Source organism: Miscanthus floridulus, chromosome 6 (genome assembly GCF_019320115.1).
Source record: "Miscanthus floridulus cultivar M001 chromosome 6, ASM1932011v1, whole genome shotgun sequence".
NCBI lineage: Eukaryota > Viridiplantae > Streptophyta > Magnoliopsida > Poales > Poaceae > Miscanthus > Miscanthus floridulus.
Window position 1 is genome coordinate 87,897,620 of NC_089585.1, and position 19,577 is coordinate 87,917,196.

At 47.5% G+C, this 19,577-nt stretch overlaps 2 protein-coding genes and 1 pseudogene across 3 annotated transcripts; 2 read left to right on the forward strand and 1 right to left on the reverse strand.

Moving 5' to 3' along the window:
- Window positions 1-574: 574 nt before the first annotated feature.
- Window positions 575-5,556, forward strand: LOC136456272 (polygalacturonase At1g48100-like; annotated as a pseudogene).
- On the reverse strand, window positions 3,504-19,160 carry LOC136456271 (peptide deformylase 1B, chloroplastic-like). 2 transcript variants are annotated; one of them, XR_010759392.1, is made up of 9 exons: window positions 18,768-19,160; window positions 18,499-18,637; window positions 17,927-18,119; window positions 17,535-17,645; window positions 16,858-16,920; window positions 16,446-16,556; window positions 15,536-16,353; window positions 4,075-4,221; window positions 3,504-3,635 (listed from the first exon to the last, which is right to left on the reverse strand). XR_010759392.1 is itself a non-coding variant. In XM_066456073.1 (7 exons), exons 1-6 carry the CDS (start codon window positions 19,132-19,134, stop codon window positions 16,458-16,460), a joined length of 972 nt encoding a protein of 323 aa, XP_066312170.1. In that variant the 5' UTR covers window positions 19,135-19,160; the 3' UTR covers window positions 15,383-16,353; window positions 16,446-16,457. The 2 variants fall into 2 exon arrangements, 1 of the variants encoding a protein (XP_066312170.1); XM_066456073.1 differs by lacking the exons at window positions 3,504-3,635; window positions 4,075-4,221 and having other exon boundaries at window positions 15,383-16,353.
- LOC136460793 (uncharacterized) lies at window positions 9,182-11,254 on the forward strand. Its single transcript, XM_066460361.1, has 3 exons — window positions 9,182-9,344; window positions 9,492-10,497; window positions 10,587-11,254. Exons 1-3 carry the CDS (start codon window positions 9,182-9,184, stop codon window positions 10,654-10,656), a joined length of 1,239 nt encoding a protein of 412 aa, XP_066316458.1. The 3' UTR covers window positions 10,657-11,254.
- Window positions 19,161-19,577: the final 417 nt, after the last annotated feature.

Genomic DNA, 19,577 nt, shown 5'->3' on the forward strand with positions numbered 1-19,577 from the left:
TGGCAATTGATGTATGTGTTATGAAAAATATTTAGTTGTTTGACTTGCAACTGTACCGCGAAGGAAAGTTGTATTCAAATTGTTAATTTTGCATCCATCATCGAGCATCATGTTTCGTATTCCACATCAGGTTAAATATGGTATTGTTATTACGTGTAGTGAACGAAGGTGAAAACATGGTAGTTAATCAAGCTGTTGAGGAGGTTAATCCGTCTGTTGAGGTCGGATCGAATCCTTGTGTAACGTCGCAGGAACCGGACTTTTCCGTCAACGAAGGCAAGCCCCGGATGCATACAACCCTACCTTGTGTTTTACAAATTAATTTCGCTTTTGCTTTCTGTTACTGCATTAAGTGATTAGGAGTTAAGTAAAAGCCTAATTGGTGCATTACCACTCTTGTTATTCCATATTTACCATATTACCAGTTTTAAACTCGTATATGCCTAGTTTTGCTTAGCTATGCGTAGAGATGATGAAAGTCAGGTGACTACCTGCCACCTGCAGTTTTAAATGGAACATTGGTTAATTATGTTAGCATGTGATATCCACACAGCCAATAGATACGGACAGAAGGATGAAGCTGAGAGCAAAAGGCCTCGGCTCCTGCTTCTCCTTGTCCTGCTTGCTCTTTGCTCCACCATTGAAGTCAGCGAGGCGAGAAGAGGCAAGCATTGGAGGTCGTCAAGGAGCTCACCAGGCTCCTCTCAGCTGAAGAAAGGCAAAGGAAAGAAGAGTAGCTCCCTCCGGCAACACGGCAGCACCCGCCCAAGTCCGAAGCCACCGGTCAGCTCCACACCAAGCTCTGGTGCTGGCAAAGGAAATCAGAGTCCGTATCAACCAAGCCCGAATGCCCCTGACATCCCGAGGCCAAGCACCGCCAATGGCAGTAGGCATTCCACTCCCAAGCCGCCGACTCCAAGCTGTGGGAAGGGTCATCAACAGCCATCACAGCCGCCACCAGCAACCTCGCAGGTTGCAGCATTCAATGTGGTTGATTTTGGAGCCAAGGGTGACGGAGTTACAGATGATACTAAGGTCAATAGCTTTGCCCTGCAAATGTTCTGTTTCAAACAAAATTCCATTATAAAATTGTCAAGCATCATGCACTCTCTGAGCCAGAATTCTCAAGTTGCAATTCCTTTCGTGAGTTTGCGCTTTAGATGCTCTGTTTCAAACTGATCTTTGCATGACTTGCATGAGGACTCAATGATGCCGATCACCTCCATCCAAGGGACCTGTCGTCCCAGTGACATCTTGAGATTCGAATTTGCCATGCAATATTTTTCTCTCTCAGGAATGCTTAGAAATTGGAATTTAGCATGGATGCTAGCCTGAATTCCATTTGCCATAACCACCACAGCTTATGATGGTGAACTTTTCAATGTGCCTATGATCATACCAGTTTTACTCTCACTGTCTCACATGATTTGCAGTACAGAGCCTGAAAAGTTGTCACCAGCGCCATATTTATCTGGAGTCTTATTTGCATGTTTGCATGTGTTTCGATCTGCCCTGCTTTGGCTTGTTCTTTCCTTCTCACATGATTGTTGCATATAGCGGCATAAACATATCCATTGGCAAATCTAGCTGGCCAAGTTTATTTTTATTTTTTAAGTCAGGGAAGAGAACAAAGACACCAAGCAAGTCAGGATACACAAATGCAGAACCTTTTCCACAGCTCTTACAAGACGTTTCTGTGTACAGAGAAACAAAACAAAACCAATTGTAATCTTGAGATTCTCAGGCTTTACAGATAAGAGAATAGCGAACTTTCTCTCTATGGCATTAACAGAGCACAATTTTCTTCTTTTCCAAGAAACACTGCATGAACCAATAGCGCCATTTTTTGTTTTTATTACAAAGCACAAAAAAATAAAGCTCATGGAATTTTTGTACGGGTTAACAAGAAATAAGCCATACTTAACATGTTTCCAATATGCATTGTCTCATTGTCTGAAAGCTCTATCAATCCTATATAATTTTTTATATTTTGAGTAAAATAACTTCATTTTTTCAGTTTCTTTTTTTGTGTGTGTGTGGTCCATAAACTGGTTCTTGTTTGGCACAGCGCCCAAAAAGAAATAAGACATAGTGCAACAGCTGACTACCCCTGCTTAGGGATCTGGACTAGTGTGTTTTTACCCCCTTCTCAGCTAATTTTGTGATGCTAGATTCCAGAGGACTGTCTTCTCAGGAAATCTAGAGCTAATAATTGTACGTGCATTTGCATACAGGCTTTTGAAGGAGCGTGGGCTGCTGCCTGCAACCAGGGGGCATCTACAGTTCTCGTACCACCAGAACTAGAGTTCCTTGTTGGGGCCAATCTCGTTCTCTGGGGCCTTACTGCAAACCGAATATTGTCTTCAGGTAATCATGCTCTTAATCCCAAATGATGTCCCAAATGATAAGATACTCAAAAGGGCTTTCTCAACATAGCTTGAATTGACCAACAGAAAGTAGGACAGGACTGTATCTCATCTAATTTGAGATGCACACCAATGGAAGAATAAGTTCATTGAGAAATGTTGTTTAATGTTGTACTCACTTTGCAGCTGGAAGGAACAATCCTAGCTCCAACCAGTGCTAAATCCTGGGGTTCTGGCTTGCTCCAGTGGCTCGAGTTCACCAAATTAAGTGGAATAGTTATTCAAGGGAGCGGCATTATAATGGCAGAGGGCAACAATGGTGGGACCTACTCAGACCCAGAGGATGAGGATGATGATGACACGGTGAGAGCTGGCCACCAAGTGTATAATTTTCTATAAGTACTCAAAAGAAAAGTTGGTCATGTTTAAGTGCTTACTTTGGATGCTTTCCTGCAGTACGATGTGGAGTTTGAAAGAATGCCGCAGATTAAACCAACAGTAAGAATCACTATCTTTATGCACACTATTACCATACCATACTGAAATGAAGTAATGACAACTCTGATTTCATACCTGATGCAGGCATTGAGGTTTTATGGTAGTTTCAACGTTGTAGTAGCTGGTATCACTATTGTCAACAGCTCACAGTGCCATCTTAAGTTTGACACCTGTCAAGGAGTGATGGTCCATGACGTGACTATATCCTCCCTGAGAACAGCCTCAACACTGACGGAATACACCTGCAGAACTCCAAAGATGTCAGCATTCATCATACAAACCTGGCTTGTGGTAATTCCTTAATAATTACTGTATATCTCAATTCAAGAGGCATCTGGATTATATTCATGAAACTCAAAAGTTTTGCAAAGCTTTACAACAAAGACACATTTCCATCAAGAACACTAAATAAAAAAAGACATTATCTACAAAAAAAACAAAGAATTACCTAGGGTCAACTGAAAGCCTGCACCTCAGTTCTGTTACGCCTGTATACTCTGCACGTCGAAGGACATGTTTCAGAATTAAGAGTAAACTGAAAAACTGCTGTAAAGTAGCATAACATCCTTTTGTCCTATTCGATGCAGGTGACGATTGCATCTCCATCCAGACAGGATGCAGCAACATAAATATACACAACGTGAATTGTGGACCAGGCCATGGAATCAGCATAGGTGGACTAGGCCGAGACAACACAAAAGCATGTGTATCAAATGTTACAGTAAGAGATGTCAACATGTTCAGAACCATGAATGGTGTCAGAATCAAGACCTGGCAGGTAAGCTTGAGAACATAAGTACAAGCAAAATTCTAATTCAACATCAGACATTAGTACATAATAACATCACAAAGGAAAAAACTGCAAAAGGAAAGAATATGTATATGTCATCATTTGATATCTATACAAGCAATAACCTTGGAAAGTTCCAAGAAGAAAAATGATGATGCCAGCCAAAATAACAATTCCTACTGAACTAAACAAAGTGAACTCATTTCTCGTAGGGTGGTGTAGGATTGGTTCAAGACATAAGGTTTTCAAATATACAAGTCTCAGAGGTTCAAACACCCATTATCATAGATCAGTTTTATTGTGACAGAAGCACTTGCAGAAATCAAACATCAGCAGTGGCAGTATCAGGAGTTCAATATGAGAATATCAAAGGAACATTTACAATCAAGCCTGTCCATTTTGCATGCAGTGACAGCTTACCTTGTTCAGGAATCTCTCTTACCGGTGTGCAACTCAGACCAGTGCAAGTACCCCACTACCACCTGAATAACCCATTCTGCTGGCAAGCTTTTGGGGAGCTCTACACTCCAACCGTCCCTCCCATAGCTTGCTTGCAGATTGGAAAACCTGCTGGAAAACAACTTACAGTCATATGACGACATATGCTGAAAGTGCCTTTGTCTGTTGATTGGTGCTTATACATGAGTGGTCGTTGTGATACATGCGACCCCATTTGCACCATTGCTTGTTGATGTGCACATATACAGTTATTTTGAGGTCATCTTATTACAACATTTTAACCTTTTCATCAAAGTAACACAAATATATTCATCCGAAATGGTCATACAGCAAGAGTATGTACTTGAGATCTCCAAAAATGAGTAAACACAATGACAAAGATTGTTTGTTTAAATAAGTGTAAACAGGGCTACGGCAAAGGGCCCAAAGATAATTGATAAACAACAGTAACCCGCGCCGTTCATGTACAATCAATGTTTTCGGATCGTATTATCGAGGCTAGTCGTATGACCACCGATCAGACGACTAATCGCGATTAGTCGTTGATAAGGGTCGATTAGTCGGTCTTAATCGGTCTAATCGGCTAGTCGGACATTTAGTCGTCCTTGTGCCTAGATGACCTGATCGACCATGTATATACTATATATATGATGTAAATATATGTAAACATGGCCATAATAAATAGGTAAATGTTAGAGGCAAGCAACCAAGCACAGTTTGACATGTAATCATGTTTGCAATGAATCATTATCATGGTGATTTGGCCACTTACCTGTAACTGCTGCTTGCTGATGCCTGATGGTGTCATGGTGAGTGCTGACTGCTGACCAAAGAAAAACTAGGCGCGGGCGGAGCTGCTCGGACGGAGCTGCTGCGGACGGACGGAGCAGCTGCGGGCGGAGCTGCTCGGACGGACGGAGCTGCTGCGGGCGGAGCTGCTGCGGGCGGACGGACAGACGGAGCAGCTACGGGCGGTGCTGATCGGACGGACGGACGGGCGGAGCTGCTGCGGGCGGAGAGCTGCTGCGGACGGACGGACGGAGCTGCTACTCGGACGGAGCTGCTGCGGGCGGAGCTGCTGCGGACGGACGGACGGGCGGAACTGCTCGGACGGAGCTGCTACGGGCGGAGCTGCGGACACCAGCGAGGGGCGCGGCCGGAGCTGCGGACGCCGGCGAGGGAGATCCAGAGGCAGGCCGCCGCCGGCTGCGAGAGAGAGGCAGAGAGCAGCGGGAGCTGGAAATGTGCCGTCACTCAGTCACTCAGTCACTCCTTTCTTCTTACCCTAATGGGCCAGCTAAAGGTGGGCCGAATTCTTTAGCTGGGCCAAATTCTCCCTCCCCCGAACTAGTCGTCCGGCTAGTCTGATCGGACGACTAATCGTGATTAGTAGCAACTTATCGGACGATAAGTTTTCTAATCGGTCTAAACTAATCGAGGGCCCTTATCGAGCACCTAGTTACGATAAGGACGACCCGATCTGAAAACATTGTGTACAATATTGATACCTAATCCTGAAGAATGAGATTAATAATTAGAAGTCGATGCCTAAGGATATATAAAAAGCAATAGTTTACCAACCAGAAAAATCTCTTGGATCAAATACGAAAAGAAAATGATTGCTCGAAAAAAACTAGACAATGGTTCGAAAAAATGAGTAAGCGTAATATAGCCAGTTTCTAGTTAACAAATATGACATATTGCAATGCACAAATATGATATACCATAGAGATAACACTTAGCAAAGGGGGGTATTGATGGGTTTAGCTTAAATAATTATGAAAAATGGCGATAAAAATGTTCTATAAATATGCACAAAGAGGAAACTAATCAAAAGAACATGGTATTTAGAAATTAATTCCGATGTAGACAACATGCATATGCATACATATTCTTTGCTTTGTTTTCTAGAACCTCAGCTAAATAATAAAGCAAATCAGTGTAAAAACAGAAAATATGTAAGGTCCTGCAATGGGTTACTAACTTCACCATTTGTTGACAGATAATGAGGAAAAAGGAAACTCAAAGCAAGATTTAGAATTGTAAAAGATATTATACCAGTTAAACAAAAGATAAAACATAGCATATCTCTTGGCATAGATCACCAGATCACAGGTAATTAGGAGGATAACTTGGCCTGTGGCCTTCTATTGAATTGCAAAATACAAGACAGTTGAATTGTACAAGTGGTCCCCCCCCCATGTGCTCTTATAGGCCAGGGGTTTATCCCAGGGAATATTCTAACTACCTAATGGTAGATGCTTTAGGAAACTTGGCTGCCAAGGTGTTTATCAACTTCACCGCCAAGGCAAGCCCTACCAACCACATTAGGACTGAAATGTAAATGCTGGAAAAATATGAACACCAGGCTAACTACTGACAATTCTCCCCTTTAGCCTTGTGGTCCTTGGAAGTGATCTGTTTGAGCCCAATTCTTCCCCTCATCTCTTCAAATTTTGATCTTCCAAGAGACTTGGTTAGAATGTCAGCCAGCTGATCAGTGATGGATATGTGATCAGCCCTGATACTTCCATCTTCCAAGCAGTTTCTGATGAAGTGATACTTGATTCTAATGTGCTTACTGCGCTCATGAAAGAATGGATTCTTGGCTAGAGCAAGTGTAGACTTGCTATCAACTTTCAGTTCAACCACTTCCACATTCCTTCCAAGGAGGTCTGCCAGCAGCCTGGATAGCCAAATAGCTTGTGTTGCAGCTGTGGTAGTGGCAATGTACTCAGCTTCACAACTAGATAGAGCCACCACCTTCTGCTTCACTGACTGCCAGCACACAAGATTGCTTCCCAGAGAGAACAGGGTGCCACTAGTGCTCTTGCTGGTGTCAATGTCCCCAGCCAAGTCACTGTCGCAGTACCCAACAAACCTTGCTCTCCTTGGAGCCTTAGTGTAGTGCAGGCCAAACTCCAGAGTACCAGCCACATATCTCAGGATGCGCTTGATGGCAGCTTGGTGCTCTGCAGTTGGCCTCTCCATGAATCGACTAACAAAGCCTACTGAGAAGGCTAAGTCAGGTCTTGTGTGGACCAAGTAGCGCAAGCTGCCCACCAATCTTCTGTATTGGGTAGGATCAACTTCTGCAGCCGTGCTCTGCCTGCTCAACCTCAGCCGCTCCTCCATTGATGTATGGGCGGGGTTGCAGGCATCCATACCTCCTAGCTCAAGGATCCTCTTGGCATAATGGGTTTGCCTCAGAGTGATCCCAGCTGGATCTTGGTGTACTTCGACCCCCAGGTAGAAGGACAGGAGGCCGAGGTCGCTCATGTCGAAAACCTTCTTCATCTGAGCCTTGAAACCTTCTATGGCTTGAGCGCTGGCACCGGTGATGATCAAGTCGTCAACATAGATGCCGATCAGTAGCAGCTCCTCCCCTGTTCCTCGCCTGTACATCGCGGCTTCATGGTCGCTTTGCTAGAAACCCATCTCCTTGAGGGTGGCGTCCAGCTTGGCGTTCCAAGCTCGCGGAGCTTGCCGTAGACCATACAAAGCCTGGCGCAGACGGTACACCAACTTCTCCTTCCCGGCGACGGTGAAGCCAGGCGGCTGCTTCACGTACACCTCCTCCTTGAGGTCGCCATTGAGGAAGGCTGATTTAACGTCCATGTGGTGGACACGCCATCCTTCTGGGCCGCCAGCGCGAGGAGGACTCGGACGGATTCCATGCGCGCCACGGGAGCAAACGCGTCGTTGAAGTCGATCCCTTCCTGCTGGACGAAACCCCGCGCCACCAAGCGCGCCTTGTACTTGGTCACCGCGCCCCGCTCGTCCTTCTTGAGCTTGTAGACCCACTTCAGGGTGATGGGCCGGTGACCGGGAGGAAGCTCCACAAGCTCCCACGTGCGGTTCTGCTCAACCGCCTTGATCCCCTGCTCCATGGCGGCCTATGTTACACGGATACTTCACTGAAGACGCGTATCGCGTATCCGATACGTATCGGACACGGATACATGTCCGATACGCCTAGGATACGTATCCTCCGAGTATCCAATTTTGTGTTATTTTTGTTAAAATCGGATACGCCAACGGACACGTATCCTTCGTCCGGATACGGCCCAGCCCATTAGAAGCCCACGGAGACAGCCTCAATCCCGCACGCCCGCAGTCGTTCTCAGTCCCATTCCCGTAGTCCCGCACGGAGACCTCACGGCTGCGCCCGCGCGCCGCGCCGCAACCCCGCTCGCCGGCCGCCAGCCACCGGCGACGAGCGTCCGCCTCTGCCTCCGCTCGCCGGCGTCCCTACTCGCCGGCCGCCAGCCAAATCCTCCTCATCCTCCTCCCTCTCGTCCCCATCCACGGCCACCGAGCGGACGGACAGATGGACAGAGATCCGCGCGCGCCTCCGACTCTGCTGTGGAGCGACGGACGATGGAGATCCGCGCGCGCTTCTGGCTCTGCTGCGGAGCGGACGGACGGACGGACGGTGATCCGCGCGTGCCTCCGGCTCTGCTGCGGAGCGGAGGGACAGAGATCTGAGCGGCTCTGCTGCATCGTCGCTACGCCGGCTCAAGGTCAGTTCACTCTCCTCAGTCCTCCCCCACCGCGGCCCGGGTCTCCCGCGGTCCAACGACCCACCGCCGTGTTAGGCTCAAGGTCTTGTTGATTTGCTTGTATGCAGATGCAGTATTAGTCTGTAGTCTGTACTCCTGTTAGGCTGTTACTCTGTTAGTGAAATTGCTACTTTGCTAGTGTATGTAGTTTGTATTGATGAAGTCATGAAGTTAGTCTTATACTCTTATTGATGAAGTGTAGTTCGTGTTGCTTTGCTTGTATGCAGTATAGACTAGAGAGTAGAGAGTAGATGGCGTCTCCAAATATGAGCAGTGCTAGTGTAGGATCTGCAGCCACAAACACAACTGACATCAAGGCTCCACTTTGGGATCATGTAACCATTTTGGAGAAGCCTAGAACTGGTGGAGGAAATGCTATGTGGCGCTGCAAGTACTGTCCAATGCAAAAACTGAGTAGTTACACTAGAGTTGAAGCTCATTTGCTGTAGAAGGGAGGAAAGGGAATAGGTAAATATCCTAATGTTACATATGAAATGCTTAGTGAAATGAGGAAGGAAATTGAAAGGTGCAAGAATCTGGTGGAAAGATCCAAGTCAAGAATTGTTTCTTTGCCTATTGCTCCTTCCTCAAGCAATACTGCTGACAACAACAAGAGGAACAAGAGGGGGCCTGTTTCTGCATTGGAAAAAGCTTGGGCATTGGAAGACCGTAAGCACTTGGATGCTTTAATTAGTAGAGCAATTTATTCTAGAGGGGTATCTTTTAATTTTCTGAGAAACCCATATCTTCGAGAAGCCTTTACCTTTGCTTGCAGCCGCAACATGCAAGGCTATGTGATTCCTGGTTACAACTGAGTTAGGGAGGGGCTTCTGAAGCAAGAAAGGAGGCACATAGAGACTTTGTTGGAGAGCACAAAGAGCACATGGGCAGAGAAGGGAGTCACAATCTGCTCTAATGGTTGGTCAGATCCTCAGAGGCGACCAATCATCAATTTTGTTGCTGTTTCTGACAAGGCACCTATGTTCTTGAGGGCTGATAATTGTGAAGGTCAGTACAAATCAAAAGAATATATTGCTGAGAAGTTGAAGGGTATAATTGAAGAAGTAGGTCGACATAATGTAGTACAAATCATTACAGACAATGCTGCAAATTGCAAAGGTGCTGGTCTCATAATAGAATCTGAGTATGATAACATATTTTGGACACCATGTGTTGTGCATACCCTCAATCTTGCGCTGAAAAGTATATGTGAACCTAAAATAGGAAACAACCCCTCTGATGAAGAACTATTTTCTTGGGGGGAACTTGAATTTATGTATGATGTTAAAACTGAGGCTGCTATGATAAAGAATTTCATAATGAATCATGGCATGCGGCTTTCAATGTTCAATGAGTTCAGCCCTTTGAAGTTACTTTCTATTGCTGAAACAAGATTTGCCTCTGTTGTATGTATGTTGAAGCGGTTTGTTGAGGTAAAAACAGCCCTCCAACAAATGGTGATTAGTGACAAATGGAGTGTGTACAGAGAAGTCAGAGATGATTCTCCAACTCCAACAGCCCAAATTGTCAAGGACTTGATACTTAGTGATGTATGGTGGGACAAGGTGGACTACATTCTTAAGATTACTACTCCTATTTATGAAATGATTCGTATGACAGACACCGACACACCATGTCTTCACTTAGTTTATGAGATGTGGGATTCAATGATAGAGAAAGTGAAGAAAGTCATATATCGATATGAGGGCAAGCAAGAAGATGAGGAGTCAAGTCTGTACTCGGTTATTTATGACATATTGATTGCTAGGTGGACAAAAGGAAATAATCCACTTCATTGTTTAGCTCATTCACTTAATCCAAGGTACAAATTGCCATTCTGATTTTTTTCATTGACTTGAATGGTCAGTACAGATTTTTTTCATTCACTAAAATCATCATTGCCAATTGCAGATATTATAGCAAAAAGTGGATTGAAGAAGGTCCTGGCCGTGAACCACCCCACAAGGATAAAGAGGTATAAAAAATGAGGATGGTTTGCTTCAAGAAGTTCTTTCCCATGCTAGAAGAATTAGCTAAAGTAAAAGAAGAGTACTCAAGGTTCTCTAGTTGTTCAGAAGAATTTAATGATCCTGACTCAATCCATGATAGATGGGCTGTTTCCCCTATGACTTGGTGGACAAATCATGGACAATCTGCTCCCTTATTGATGTGTTTGGCCATGAAATTGCTTAGCCAGCCAGCCTCATCTTCTTGCTGTGAAAGAAACTAGAGCACCTATAGCTTTGTCCATAGTGTCAAGAGAAATGCCTTAACTCCAGAGCGTGCTGAAGATTTGGTCTTTGTGCACTCAAATCTGAGGCATCTGTCAAGAAGAACTGATGCATACAAGACAGGAGAGACAAGGATGTGGGATGTAGGAGGGGATTCTTTTGATTCACTTGGTGGTGTTGACATTCTTGAAGTGGTTGATCTGTCCCTTGATGAACCTGAACTGCAAGCTGTGTCTTTTGGTCTGGATGAGCTGCCGATTGATATTGTGGATGACAATGAAACAATTGAGGAATAGGAACTTGCTGCTGCATGAATTGCAAGCCTGAATGCCTTCTATTAATTTTCTAAATTTGAGACTACTATATTTGAGAGTTGATGAGACTGCAGACCTTCTATACTGTAATAATAGTACTCTTAGAGTCTTAACTCTTAAGTGATTAATTGCAATGTTTTATTGTTATCAGTTATCACTTATCAATTTTAGAACTTGCTGGCTGCTGCTGCATGAACTTGCTGGCTGCTGCATCAATTTCAGAGTTCAGAGTTCAGACAATAGGAACTTGCTGGCTGCTGCTGCATGAACTGCAAGGTGATGTACTAAACTACTACTGATTAGTGATTACTGAATACTTAAGTAGTCAAGTTTTAGTAATAAATTGATTGATAGTTGGTTACTTGGTTTTTTTGTGCAAATTCTGGACTTGGAGTCTTGGAGAACTCGAGAATGGACAATTGAAGAATGTAGATGCTTCCGGAGTTCTGGTCTTTGCTTTGGCTGGTAATTGCTATTGCAAGGTAATTTACTACTTTCACTCTTTCACAATTTTAATATGCGCTATTATCTATATTCATTAAAAAACAGTAAAACGTATCCGCGTATCGGGTTTCTTAGAAAATTGCCGTATCCGCGTATCCGTATCCTTCCGATACCGATACGCGTATCCGTATCCGTGCAACTTAGATGGCGGCCTACCAGGCAGGATCGCCTTTAGCCTCCGCGAAGTTGGCCGGCTCGCCGGCGTGTGAGGTGAAGCTCGGCGAAGAGACGTGAAGCCGGCGGCGGTGTGGGCGCGTCCCCGATGATGTTGGGCATGGTACGGTACCGTAGCTGCTTGCCGTCGTAGAAAGCGTCAAGGCGATCGTCGTCGTCCTCGAGCGGTGACACGAACTCAACTGGGTCCGCCTGCTCGGTCTCCGCTACTGGTGAAGCAGAGGAGGCCGGTGGATCGTGCTCCCCTGGAGCTGGTGATGGCATGCACGACAACGGAGCTCCGTCTGCGTCAACTCCCCAGAACTCGATGTCGAAGTCGCTGGAGGCGAAAGCAGACGTCTCGGCGGCCGAATTGGACCAATCCCAGCCGCGCCCTTCATCAAACACCACGTCGCGGCTCACCTTGACGCGTCCTGTCGCCGGATCGAGGACCCGGTAGGCCTTGGCGCCCTCGGCGTAGCCGATGAAGACCCCAGCCTTGTCGCGGTCGTCGAGCTTGCGCAGCTGCCCGAGCTCCCTTGTGTAGGCGACGCAGCCGAATGTACGCAGATAGCTCACCGCCGGCGCTCGTCCGTGCCAGGCCTCATAGGGAGTCTTGCCTTGCAAGCTTCTTGTCGGCGCATGGTTGAGTAGATGCACCACCGTCATCACCGCCTCCCCCCAGAATTTGGCCGGCATGGACCTCTGCTTCAGGAGCGTGCGTGCGGTCGCCACGACCGTCTGATTGCGCTGCTCCACCACACCGTTCTGCTGCGGTGAGTGTGGTGCAGAGTAGTGCCGCTTGACTCCTTCGGCGGCGAAGTACTGCGCCAGCTCGCCGACGGTGAACTCTCCTCCATTGTCGGTCCGCAGCACCTTGAGCTCACGGCCGGTCTCCTTCTCTGCTTTGGCCTTCACCCGCTTCACGGCATCCGCAGCAGCATCCTTGGTCGGCAGAAGCACTGCCCACATGAAGCGGGTGGCGTCGTCCACCATCAACAAGAAGTAGCGGCGCCCTCCTGGCGTCGCCGACGTCACCGGCCCGCACAAGTCGCCGTGGACGAGGTCCAGGGGCGCCTACGCACGGTACTGCGCCTGCTGCGGAAACGGCTTGCGGCGGAGCTTGGTGGTGACGCAGGTGTCGTAGACTTGCTCCGCATGCTTGATCACCGGCATCCCCCTCACCATCTCCTACTTGCCGAGCTGGTGCAGTGCCTCGAAGCTGAGATGCCCGTAGCGCTCATGCCATCTCCATGACTCGTCCTCCTTCCTGGCGGCAAGACACACCAGCTGCGCGGCCTCCAAGTGGAGGATGTACAGTCGACTGGGCCCGCGATGTACCTTGGCGAGAAGACGACCACGCTGGTCCCAGATATGGAACACTCCATGATCAATCTCCACCCTGGAGCCTCCTTCGTCGAGCTGCCCCAAACTCATAATCGAGTTTTGGAGCACTGGGATGTAGAAGACGCCATGGAGGTCGCGTTGCTCCCCGTTCTTGGCCTGGAAGACGATGGAGCCAGTCCCCTTGATCTCCACTCGAGACGAGTCGCCGAAATGCACCGTGCCGTGCGCCGTGGTGTCAAGCTCGGCGAAGAGCTCTCGGCGGCCGGTCATGTGATGCGTGGCCCCGCTGTCGAGGTACCAGCCGTCGAGCGCCTCCTCGTTGGCGCTGGTGTTGAGGAAGACACGCGCGTGCGGCTCGTTGATGTCAAGGGAAGCCGTGGCCTTGGAGCAGACGGCTTCGGCCTTCTCGTCGAGCTCGAGGAAGCCATGGGCGAGGAACAGAGCACCATCATCGTCCTCCGCCTCTGCGATGTGCGCAGCACCGCCACGCCCACCACCGCGCCGTCCACCTCGATCACCTCCAACGCGGTTGCCTCCACCGCCTTGGTTGCCACCGCCGCCGCCGCGGTCACCACCACCACGGCGCGGCTGGCGGCAGTCGCGCGCCCAGTGGCCGCGATCACCACAGTTGAGACAGGTGTCGTCGTCCGCCCCGCGATCGTCGCCACCGCCTCTGTCTCCTCCGCCGCGATTGCCCTTCCCACGCTGCTTCTTGCCACCGCGTGGACGACGTCGCGGTTCCTTGCCTGACGCGGAAGCGGCAGCCTCCTCCTTCTCCTTGGCACGCCACTGCTCCCTTGTCAACAGTAGACCGCCGATGGCGGCCGGTTCCGCGGCCAGCGCCTCCATGTCGTCCACCGTCTTCAAACGCCCAGACACCTCCTCGATGGTGAGGTCCTGAAAGTCGAGAAGCGTCTCGATGGCGATCCGGAGCTGGGCATACTTCGGCGGCATGGCGCGCAGGAGCCTCTCCACCGCGCGCTCTTCATCGATGTCGTTGTCGCCGTGGAGAAGGAGTTGCTACTTCAGGGCCATCAAGCGAAGAGTGAAGTCCTCGATCTGCTCACCTGGACGGAAGGCGAGCTTCTCCCAGTCGCTGCGGAGTCGCTGGAGCATGGCGCGACGCACCCGATCGACACCGATCCGCGCGGCGGCGATGGAGTCCCAGGCCTCCTTGGCCGATCCCTTCTCGGACAGCGGCATCTGCATCTCCTGCGGCACGGCGGCGATGATCGCCTCCACCGTGCGCCTGTCCTCATGCTACGGTAGGTCCTGGTACTCGATCGCGTCCCAGAGTTGTCGCGCCTGGAGCTTCAGCTTCATGATCGAGGCCCACTCATGGTAATTTGACTTGGTGAGCATCGGCCAAGTGGAGCTTGAGCCAGAATCCTTGTATATGGTCTGGATCACCGGCGAGTGGCCCCTGGCCCGTCCGCGGCGGTGATCCTGATCCCGATTGGGCGACCGCGTCTGCCTGCGCTCGCGCTCCGGGCTCCTCCGCAGAAGCGGGCGGCGATCGCGCGGCGGATCCTCCTCCACCAACTCTCGACGCAGAGCCGCGGCCGTGGCGGCCGCGTTCCGAGCTGCTGCGGCCTCCACGGCCTGCTGCGCCTTCGTGGCTGCGGCCTCTGCCGTGGCCAGACGCTGCGCACACTGCTCGGCGGCGGCGGCGGCTGCTGCTCTCTCTGCGGAGGTGGCCATGCCTCTCCCTTTCTCTCAACCCCGTGCTCTGATACCAATTATTGGCATAGATCACCAGATCACAGGTAATTAGAAGGATAACTTGGCCTGTGGCCTTCTATTGAATTGCAAAATACAAGACAGTTGAATTGTACAAGTGGTTCCCCCCCCCCCCCCCCCATGTGCTCTTATAGGCCAGTGGTTTATCCCAGAGAATATTCTAACTACCTAATGGTAGATGCTTTAGGAAACTTGGCTGTCAAGGTGTTTATCAACTTCACCACCAAGGCAAGCCCTACCAACCACATTAGGACTGAAATGTAAATGCTGGAAAATATGAACACTAGGCTAACTACTGACAATATCTCTTTGCCTTTCTTAATTTTTTCAACTAAACATGGTATATCCTATGTGTCACCAGCTGTCTATTATCAGGAAAAAGTATGAATTGGTGGAGAATTTTCCTTCTACCATACATATTATTGTCTCCAGTCGCACTGGTTGCCAAAATTCTTGAAGCTCTAATCCATCAATCAATATTTAAAACTTAGATAATCGTAGGTCTAGTGCAATGAAAGCGTTCCTATTGATTAATCTAAGGTCACAATTGTTAGGTGGACGTTCTATATACCTTAAACACTGATGGCCATAATTCAAAAGTTTTGGGAAGCTGGTGATGACCATTTGTTAATGGACTATGTCATCTGCAGTCCATACTGCCCTTGCATGCTTGTCCAACAGTCAACCAGCCAACAAAATAGATGTGGCGTGTGAAGATTATATCATATACATACAAAAGTGTAACTGATCAGGTACAAAAATGCAAGCTCTCACCATGAACTGGAACATGAAAATAAACCACATCCATTAACTATGATTCTGGGATACTAGCAATGCCAGTTTCACAAAGAACATCACCCGCTGTTTGCATCCCATTAATCAAACAGATGATAAATCTTTATATGTTGATCCCAGGGAGGGGAAGGGGTGATTTACCCTAGGTACGCTGCCAGTAAAAGATGCAGCCTAACTAATCCAGTCACTGATACATGATGCATCGACATGCTGTAAGGGCCAGCTACAGATTTATCTCATTGTTAGAAATTTTGCATGTCTCTGTGATACGTTTATTAAGAAATTTGGGCGACAAAGAACTCATAATATTTTCAAAAATGGATAAAACAGGCAGTACAATATCTCCTTATCCTAAGAGTCACAAATATGAGGAGAAAATACATTATAGACATAAGCATCAAACATAAAACCTCATTTGTAACTAATAAATTTGCTGTCTCTAGTTCCAGTGATATTGCAAGAAATTAGACATAGCAAGACTGCCAACACCGCAACTAAAGCATCGTGTGTTGTACTGGTATAACCAGCTGTCCCAGAAACTCTTCAGTCTAATGCTCAGCTAGACGATGTGTTCCAGTTGCAAAATTTCCGAGTCTGTCCATAAAACAGAAAACATTTTTTTCTTAGAACCACCAAATACAGCATGAGAAGTCAACAAAGTAGAAATGTATTGAGATGAAACAAACCTGCTACAGCCATCATCTTGAAAAACTAAAGACATCTTTTGCACCCTCATAGTTCTCAACAGTTTCAGGACTCGCTAGTCCTGTTCTTTCCTCGTATTTCTTCTCTAGGTTCTTTTTTTTTGTAAAAAAGGGGAAGTAATAAGGAAAGAGCTATGAGTTAATGTACCAAAATTAGTAAAATAAATATTAATTTATGGTTATACGAAAGGCAACCTAAGCTGGTGTCATTAAAATGGATGAGGTATACATGCAGACTAGGAATCTTCTGAGTATTAAGGTTGAAGGTTCAAAATCATGCATTTTACAGCCAAGGGGAATGATATATGCTAAAAATGTAAATTAGAACCCACAATGATAACAGCTAATACAAAATAAAAAAATCAACTTAAATGCACTCAAGACCACTGCTAACCTTCAGTTCCTCACGTACGGTTTCAAGAACATCCATTGTCATTCTATCAAAGAAAAGAATCCCCTGCAAATCCCAAACAATTATTAAGAATCATGGTGATGAGCCACCGGTCAAATATGCATAGCTTGATGACATATTCCCTTCATTTTGTTAATCTGAAACTACAGTATTGGCCCTTGCATGCAAGTTACAACTTAAACCACTAACTTCTATCATATTAGATGTTAAAAAGCAACAGAAAAATAAATTGCAGTAATATCAATTTTGCATGCCCAATCTAGGCTTCTTTTATGTAATGATGGTTAAATCTGAAAGTACCTGACAGGAAAGAACTCTAGGATGACTTAAATTTGCATCCAGAGGAAGTATGCGACAGCAAATGAAAATTAGCATATATGAATATTACATGGATGTATTTCTTAAAAAATGAGTAGATTGATTATGATATTAAGTGTACTTCCATAGTTCCATTTGGCGTCAACTAAAAGTCCATTGAGTTCTCATTTAAACAGAACGAACATATCCCTCCATCATGGCAATCAACAAATCATGAATCATCAGTTTGCTGTGGACCATTGCATATGCTAGAGACAAAAGGATACCCTAACTCAAAGAGTTGCTGGAAAACCTATGTGCAAGGACCTGACAATTCGCTCAGATAATGGTTAAACACATACCAGCAAATGATCAAACTCATGCTGGAAAACTCTTGCAGGTAGACCAGATAATTTTACTTTGATCTTTGCCCCTGTAACATCTTGAGCTTCAATTTTCACACTTTCTGGTCTCTGCAAGAGCACAATGGCCACAAAGTTAGCTTTGTTTATCAATTGTGCACCCTTCGGTTGGCATATATACGGAGGCTGACAATTGGAAATTGGAATACAAACTTCCAAAATCACATACTAAGTTGGCATGTTAAAACCATTAACATGTGGAAAAATAAATCATAAATGTGACACAAATTACACAAAATATTATTATAGTAAGCATCACACTAAGGTCAGATAAAGGACAGCTAAGGTCTTCTACAATGTATAAAGGAATTGGTATGGCAAGCTATTCTTACCAACACACTGCCATATATTCCAGGAAACGATAAGCACCCTTCTTCAAACACAAGCAATCGTTTCGCGGACTTGTATACCACTGGGTTGACAAGAACAATCTCCTCTCCTTCCCCCTTCACCCCAGCAGGATTGAATACCATAAGCTGCACATTGACTCCAACTTGTGGTGCTGAGAGACCAATGCCATCGGTCCTGTACAGAAACCAACTATTTAACTGAACCAGTACAGCTTCTAATAAATCCGGCATAGTTATATCTCAAATCACCACAGGCAACCCTATTATTGGATGTTTTGCCCATATATGAAATATGCCCTATGCAATCGGCTTTTCATTAAATCAAGTTCTCATCAACGTAGCAACTACCCAGACAAATTTGCATTTCCTTACCCTCAATTCTCTAGTCATATGGGAATTCAGTGAAAATAAGCACTAGCTCAGTAAATTATAGCATGCATCCAATGAAAGCATAGGCACTCATATTTCTCTGAAACAGTAGAAAATCGAATTGGTGCAACACATTTTGACCATGAAAACAGAAGTGGTGCAAGGCTCAGAATCCGCACACTCACTTGTACATAATGTCGAACATCTCATCGGCCAGAGCGCGGAGGTTGGCATCGAACGTGCTGATGCGCTTGTTGCGCGCGCGCAGGACGGGGTCGGGGTATTTGACTACCTCGAGTGGCGATTCGAACCGGAGGTCAGAAGCTACACACAGTGAACAGAACATCAACGAAGTAGTAATAACTAATAACTAATAAGCCGAAAGAGAGCGAACGCGAAGTTGTCTAGAAGCCGGAGGGCTTGAGGTGAGGGGGAGAAGGCGGCGGCGGCTAACCCGTGGCGAAGTCTTCGGCGAGCGGGTCGGCGGCGGTGGAGGAGCCTAAGCCGCGGCGTGCGCGGGCGGCGAGGGGCATGGCCGGGCCGGCGCGGCGCAGGGGTTGGGGCAGCGCTCCGGAGCGCGCGGCCAGGAGCGGGCGAGAGGAGGCCATGAAGACGCGGAGGCGCGGGCAGAGGCCAGCGGCCATGGGAGCGGCGCCTTCTCCCTTCGGCTTCGATTTTTTGGGGCGTCCGGCAAGAGGCGGTGAGCAGTGGCCGGAGCCGGAGGGTGGGCTGAGCGAGGACGCCGTGAGAGGTAAGACGCGCGCTCGTGGATCGTGCTCGTGGCTCGCGCCTGACACCTCTGACTGCCGAACGATCGTCATCGGACGGCCACCGACTAGCCCCAGTGTGACTGAGCAAGTGGGGCCCGGTCCCAGACTCCCAGTCGTTCGTCCTCGTCAGGCCAAGTCCATTTTCGTTTCGTTGGGCTCTACAGATTTATAAAGGCTAATAAGATGTGGAACATGGCCAGGCCCAATATACTCCCGGAGGTGAATTTTCGTTTATTGGGCTCTACAAATTTACAGCCCAATTAGGACACATCTCCAATTCTCCATGTTCAGTTCAACCCACTTGCCTCTAACTTTATCTCGCTGTCTGTATTCTCTAGAAGACTCTCTACCGCAGCCGTAATTGGGCCGTGACTGCGCTCCAAAAGCAAAGCTCCATCGTCGGGCTCGAAGAAACGGAGGGCTGCTCTGCTCCGACCGCCGCCCCATCGCGCCCCTCTGTCCGGTCCGCAGCTGCCCTCTGCCCTGTCTGCTCC